Genomic DNA, 7,562 nt, shown 5'->3' on the forward strand with positions numbered 1-7,562 from the left:
ACAGTGTGCCCCCTTTCAAAGCAGACTGACCACAGTGTGCCCCCTTTCAATGCAGGCTGACCACTGCGTGCCCCCTTTCAACGCAGACTGACCACAGTGTGCCCCCTTTCAATGCAGACTGACCACAGTGTGCCCCCTTTCAATGCAGACTGACCACTGCATGCCCCCTTTCAATGCAGACTGACCACTGCGTGCCCCCTTTCAATGCAGACTGACCACTGCGTGCCCCCTTTTAATGCAGACTGACCACTGCGTGCCCCCTTTCAATGCAGACTGACCACAGTGTGCGCCCTTTCAATGCACAAAGCCAGTGCTCTTACATGGCACAAACATTCTTACACTGGTCCAAGCTGGACCAATATAACTATGTAAAATTGCCACACCTAAACTTAAGCTTTATTTAACCAAAGATGGCACAGTTTGGGGGCATTAAAAGGGCTAAGGTAGTACTGGCCCTGTTTAGAATTAGATTTAAGAAGACCCCAATTTATTATTTATTGCTCCTTCATTGGTGTCAGTGGGAGTAATAGTGCCCCATCAATAGTGTCAATGGGAGAAATAGTCCCCCGTTGTTGAGGTCAGTGGGGGGGGGGGGGGAGTGTCCAAAGGGCCAGATAAATGCAAGCAAAGGGCTGCATCCAGCCCCCGGCCACAGTTTGGAAACCACTGCTTTGCATCTTCTCAATAAATGCAAAGTGTTCTCTGACTGGATAAGGTGAAAAAACAAGGTGGTGACGTCACCATCTGCACCTCGTCCAATCAGGGCACAATTTGCATTCAGAAAATGCAAAGTGTTCTCTGAATGGCGCCCATGCTGAGCGGGCAACCTCATGTGTTTGGTAGGGAGCAGGGCAGCCCTTGGCACAAGACCAGCAAGCTAACAGCAATAACTGTAGCAGTGGTGCCTTCTACAGTGATTTCCAACTTTCAGGGGAATCCCACAGGTATAGCTCATATATATTTACAGTGGTCCAAGGTGGACATATGTAACTATGTAAAAACTAAACTTCAGCTTTAAGACTCTACTCATTGGTTACTAATTAGGTAGAGAATTGAGATTTCACTTTGTTTCCTAGACAAGCGTGGATGATGTTGATGATGAAGAAGAAATTGAAAACAGAAAGGATGAAGAAAACTCTGAGCAAGTGCAGAAATCCCCAGATCTCCTCCACCCAGCAGAGGTGGACAGTGCAGTGGCTGAAAACATTGGTCCTCCTGCTGTAGCGTTTGTGTGTGAAATGGGAAATTGTGGCGCTGTAAGTACATCACTGCACTTATTGAGCTTTCTTCTTTGGATCAAAGTGTGGTGGTTTGAATATTTTGTACAGACACATCCCAGAAGGTTCTTCCAGGATCAGTTCTATGTACATCTAGCAGGAGACACAGAATGAGACATAGAATACACAGGAAGTATATTGTTTCCTAGCTGCCTTGGAAACTTCTGTGTTGGTGTTTTGCTTTGCGTCTTTCAAGGTTCCTTGCATTATAAGCAAGGAAGCAATGAAAACCTCTGTAGTAAATTATTGTGCTTTTACTAAACAAATGCTGCACATACAAATCATTTACAATTATAGGAATATAATACAAGACTGACAGATATAAATACAGCACATGCTGCCTAATTCCTAGGGAATAAGCATAGATAGTGATCTGTATACAATAGGAATACACTAAAAAGTTACTTAGCTTAGGTTATAGTGGCTTCATAATCTCCATAGGCAATCAGGACTCCAAGCTCTACTGTACTAGTGATTGCAGAATATCAGACGATAACATCATAGTTTCCTCTTGCACAGACCTTCATTGTTATGTCATTGTAGAGTCCTCCTGTCAGCCTAAGCTGCTGTTGCTTTTATTTGGAAAGTTTAGGTAGACAATCCCATATGTGAGTATCCTTTCTCACTACTTCCCTTATCATAGTCTTCTATAGATTAAACATTTCCCAATTCAACCTCTAGATGGTATTATTGTATCATACATGCCATAGGTCATATATGTCTAAAGGTCATGCCATGTCGACCATTGGTTACCTGAATGCATTTTCCAAACAGAATACAATGGAAGCATTTACTGACATTTGCCCAACATACAACAATAGCATCAATGTTACCATTGTATTAGAGGACAGCTTGAACAAACATTTCCAATGGCATTTGTTTGAGAAGTGTCCACTCAAACACTCAATAAAACCTGATTCCTGCTTCTAAGACAAATAAATAAACAGATTCTTCTATGCAAGCCTGAAAAAAATTAGAAAACATCTATCTATCTATCTATCTATCTATCTATCTATCTATCTATCTATCTATCTATCTATCTATCTATCTATCTATCTATCTATCTATCTATCTATCTATCTATCTATCTATCTATCTATCTATCTATCTATCTATCTATCTATCTATCTATCTATCTATCTATCTATCTATCTATCTATCTATCTATCTATCTATCTATCTTGTCAAGTATTGGGGCGTCTGCCTTTACACGCACATGAACTTTAATGACGTCTTATTCCGTAGGGTTCAACATTGAGTTCGCCTACCCTTTGCAGCTATACCAGCTTAGACTCTTTTGAGAAGGCTGTCCACAAGGTTTAGGAATGTGTTTATGGGAATGTTTGACCATTCTTCCAGAAGCGCATTTGTGAGGTCAGGCACTGATAATGGAAGAGAAGGCCTGGCTCGCTGTCTCCTCTCTAATTCACCCCAAAGGTGTTCTATTGGGTTGAGGTCAAGTCAGTTCCTCCACCCCAAACTCGTTCATCCATGTCTTTATGGACCTTGCTTTGTGCACTGGTCCTAATCATTTGGTGGAGGGGGAATTATGATGCAGGGTTGTTTTTCAGGGGTTGGGCTTGGCCTCTTAGTTCCAGTGAGGGGAACTCTTTAAGGTGTCCGCATACCAAGACATTTTGCACAATTTCATGCTCCCAACTTTGTGGAAACAGTTTGGGGATGGCCCCTTCTTGTTCCAACATCACTGTGCACCAGTGCACAAAGCAAGGTCCATAAAGACATGGATGATCGAGTTTGGGGTGGAGGAACATGACTGGCCTGCACAGAGTCCTGACCTCAACCCGATAGAACATCTTTGGGATGAATTGGATCAGAGACTGCGAGCCAGGCCTTCTTGTCCAACATCCCATAGACACACTCCTAAACATTGTGGACAGACTTCCCAGAACAGTTGAGGCTTTTATAGCTACTAACTTAGACTGGGATGCCATTAAAGTTTATGTGCGTGTAAAAGCAGGTGTTCCAATACTTTTGACAATTATATATATATATATATATATATATATATATATATATATATATATATATATATGTCAAACACAACACAGTTGGCATTGAATAGTAAAAAGAAGTCTCACCCTTCTAGTGATTCAGGAACACATAAGCTGTCCATACACAGCTCTAGTTTACGCCAGTTACTGCTGAATCAGCCAAAATTTGAGCCCGGGGTTGCCCTATTGGCCCCATCCAGCCAGCTCAATAAAAGTTGATTCAGAAATGGAAGGAGCCAGGTGGAAAATGATCAGCTGAACAGTGACTGCATCCTCCCAGATGTAGTCACTGTTCTTCTATTCAGATAGCCGTGAGTGCTGCGGCTGTCTAAATATAGTAGGTGGCAGTGCAGATCCCTCCATCCACACTACTTAGTGTGGATGGAAAAATCTGTTAATTTCCTCTCGTTCGGCATGCGGGCTGAACAACAGAGATCTAATAGTGTATGGCTAGCCTAACAAATGTATAACATACAGTATGCTGTTTATTCCAGCGTGTTTCCAATTTTCTAATTTATTGACCAGTATACTTGCACAGTATGGCACGCCTACCTACTACCTTGCTGTTCTCCAGTAATGGTGGGTCCAGAATCCTGTCATCCCTTCATCCAGGTCAGCAGTGGTACAGGCTTCCTTCAAATTAAAGTGTCCACTCAATTTAAGTTTTGTAAAACTTTCTGTAGTCAATGGGGTTAATTTACTAAAGACAAATAGACTGCACTTTGCAAGTGCGGTTGCTCTAGAGCAGTGATGGCGAACCTTGGCACCCCAGATGTTTTGGAACTACATTTCCCATGATGCTTATGCACTCTGAAGTATAGTTGAGCATCATGGGAAATGTAGTTCCAAAACATCTGGGGTACCAAGGTTCGCCATCACTGCTCTAGAGCCTAGTGCGTTGAGTAGAAGCTCTGCTGACTTCCATCATCTAATCATGTGCAAGCAAAAATTCAGTTTTATTTTCCTTGCACATGATTGGGTATTCTTTGCAAAGTGAAGCTTTACCTTATTTATTAAGCTCTGCAGCAACTGTACTTGCAGAGTGCACAGTCTATTTTCCTTTGGTAAATCAACCCAAATGTATGCAAGACTCACAAAGTGCCCCTGGGCAGGACTGCAGCCTTTATCAGTTATTCTTTACCGCACATCCTCTGCTCCCGAACACCTTGGAGGGGATAGGATAAAGGTGCGGCTAATTTCTCTCTGAATGTCCTGAGCCTTTCTGTGATTTAAATAGGGTGGTCTTGAAACATATGATTGGTGTCTGAATAGACACACCCATGGGCGGAGCTGGGAATACCTAACCTTCAAAAGCACCAGGTCAGGGGGTAGTGTTCCAGAACACCAGAGAATTTCCCAGGTTTGCACAGGGGATGGAAAGATGAAAACAGAAAGCCATGACCATGTATAATGTATATATTTTTTAATGTTTATAGACCAGAGAAGCATTGCATTATATTGCTAGATTTTGGAGTTTAACTGGAGAATTCCTTTAACTTCCTTTAACTTGCATAGACAAAGAATGACTTTGTAATTCGGAGTAAAACAGTATCATGCATTGTGGATTTAGCTCTGATAATTTGTGTTGTTTGCAGACGTTCTGCTCCAGGCAAGCTTTAAACGGCCACGCTCGTGTTCATGCAGGGACGAGTGTTCACAGCAAAGTGTTCTCAACGGCTGGCGCAAGCAGACAGAAGTCCGGCACACAGACTGGATACTGTTGTTCTGTGAAGAGCTCCCCTGCACACAGCACCACCAGCGGAGAAACCGACACCACGTCTGTGTTCCCCTGTAAAATTTGCAGCAAGTAAGGGTCTTATAATGATATTTCCATTCCTTAAAGCATGTATGCCAAAGGGGAAGTCTGCTGTTTAACTTAAAGTGGTTGTAAATCTCAGACATGAAGTATGAACAAAGCATATCCCTCTATAGCAGGGATCCTCAAACTACGGCCCTCCAGCTGTTGTGGAACTACACATCCCATGAGGCATTGTAAAACTCTGACATTCACATACATGACTAGGCATGATGGGAATTGTAGTTCCTAAACAACTGGAGGGCCATAGTTTGAAGACCCCTGCTCTATAGTGTGTACTTGTCGCAATCCAAAGCACTAAGTGACATTTCTGTTTGCTGCCTCGTTCCTCTGCTGTAAGCACAAGTCCCTTCTGAAAAGTTTTTCTGACACCAAGAAAAATGGTGATGGGGAGGGGCCTCCAGCTGATTGACATCCTCAGCTCTGTTCCTGTGTGTGCTGTGTGGAAATGGGGGGGGGGGGGGTTGGTTGTTTGATACCTCCAATCAGCATTCGGAGCTCCCCTGACTGATGTAACTTCAGCTCTTCGCCCCCTGCTGTTCAGAGCTGAGAGATCCTCTGTAAATTCTGCACTTTGAATGGATGTAGGGTAAAGACTTCTATAGACAAACAGGTACAACTTATATAGGAGGATTTGTTTTATCCCTGTGTATCACCTGAGGCCAGTCACTTCACTGGGTATATATAAGGGTTTACAACCACTTCAAAGGTGATTGGTAGGCAGCATTGGATGGGATGGGGAGGGAGGAAAACAGTAGTCAGAGGTTAAAATGGGGGGTTTGTAATTTAGATGTGGGTGCTGATGCTGATTTAGGAGATCTAATTTACATATCACATACATATTTACATTTTTTTTTTTTTTTTTACAATAAACATAATAGCCTTATCCATAGTTGATGCAGAGCTGTGTATGATTATATGAATATGTAAAAACAAGATATGTATTTTATCGATCTGAAGGGGAGTGACTTAAAGGGTAAAGTGACAATACCCCCTGATAGCCCACTACCCAGAAAGGTATAAGCAACCATCCATGCTCTTTTATCACCTTCCCACTGCAGGGTTCTGTTGTGGGTAAGCTCCTTTTTAGGGACCTACCTAATTGGCTTACATCACTGCTCCTCCCCAGATGACAATGTTTGAGCTTAGTGATTGGCTGCTCAGGTCATAGCACTGTCCAATGGGAGAGGACATTGCTCTTCCATCCCCCAAAGCCCCGCTCCAACACGGCAACTCAATGAGGGCTCCAGCAGGGAATGAAGACTACATGTACCTAATCATAATAGTTTCTTATTAAACTCCCTACCTCAGGTCTTCTCCACCGCCCCCACCCACCATGGCATAGAATATCGGCTGACCTCCATGAACAAGATGCCATAGCACTAGCTATAGGTAGTAAAATTATAATGAGTACCTTTCTTGTTCCCCATTCTCTCCAGAGTCTTCTACAAGATCAAGAGCCGAAATGCACACATGAAGACTCACAGGCAACAGGAGGAGCAACAGAAACAAAAGGCTCAGAAAGCCGCCATGGCAGCTCAGATGGCTGACACTATTGCTAGAACCCCTAGAAGGACTACTGTGCCTGCTGATGGCATCATGCTGTTTGACCACTTCAGTCTTCTGAAACCCACTGAGGAAGATTTTGATGAGGATGTGGCCCAGGACCTACAGGATGTCTTGGAGGAGACAGAGGTGATGCGCTCTTATCTATTACTGGACGACGAGGATGTGGATCTCCTGCAGGATGGTGCTGACTTGTAACCTGCTGTCATGGCTGGTCACCAAAGCATAATGGGACTTGTTATTGGGGTGTCTTGTACCTCCCTTATTGAGCAGATTATACACATGGACTCTTCTACTGAGGAAACTGCAGTGGTATACATTGCAAGGATCTGTTTGGGTGCCTTATTGCCACTAACATAAACCAATCGTCTGGTGACTATGACGAGCAGTTTGGTGTTTTATGGTATGGACTGTTCCATTTTATGCTTTAGAAAACGTATTCTTCATTATGGTTTTAATTGTTTACACCCAGTTGAAATCAGTTGTATAGATGTAGAACTTTTATATGTCCCTGTCTAGCAGGACGGTTTTTGCAATAGACACAAGGATGGGGTTTCTTAAAATGGCAGCACTTTGACTAAACTGTGGACTAATCGGGTTGATCAGGGAAGGTAGGAGTGTTTAGTCTAGTTCCGGGGCCTTGATGTGTGATGTTGTCTTTGGAGGGACAGTGGAATAATATAATTTTTCTGTTTTACTCCGCCGCCGTGTCTTAGGGTGTGTACACACGTGCGCTAATATTTCTTTATTGCAGCTGACAAGCACAGTAAAAAGACAGGCTTGCATGTAACATGCGCCTGTCAGAACCTTATGATGCCTGTTGTTACCCTTTTTTAGCCAGAAAGCCCTCTTCTATGCTCCCCTCTGTTACAGGAATAGACAGAGGGGTGC

General features: G+C 43.1%; 1 protein-coding gene across 2 annotated transcripts in view; it reads left to right on the forward strand.

Moving 5' to 3' along the window:
• TRERF1 (transcriptional regulating factor 1) overlaps nt 1-7,138 on the forward strand; it is a 240,263-nt gene extending 233,125 nt beyond the window's left edge. For both annotated transcript variants that reach the window (XM_082249773.1, XM_082249774.1), the window contains 3 exons: nt 1,077-1,256; nt 4,885-5,096; nt 6,545-7,138. In XM_082249773.1, the coding sequence (XP_082105899.1) occupies nt 1,077-1,256; nt 4,885-5,096; nt 6,545-6,869 (717 nt within the window). In that variant the 3' untranslated portion in view covers nt 6,870-7,138. The remainder of the gene's footprint in view (nt 1-1,076; nt 1,257-4,884; nt 5,097-6,544) is intronic.
• Nucleotides 7,139-7,562: the final 424 nt, after the last annotated feature.

Source organism: Pelophylax lessonae (genome assembly GCF_965119305.1).
Source record: "Pelophylax lessonae genome assembly, chromosome: 3".
NCBI classification, from domain to species: domain Eukaryota; kingdom Metazoa; phylum Chordata; class Amphibia; order Anura; family Ranidae; genus Pelophylax; species Pelophylax lessonae.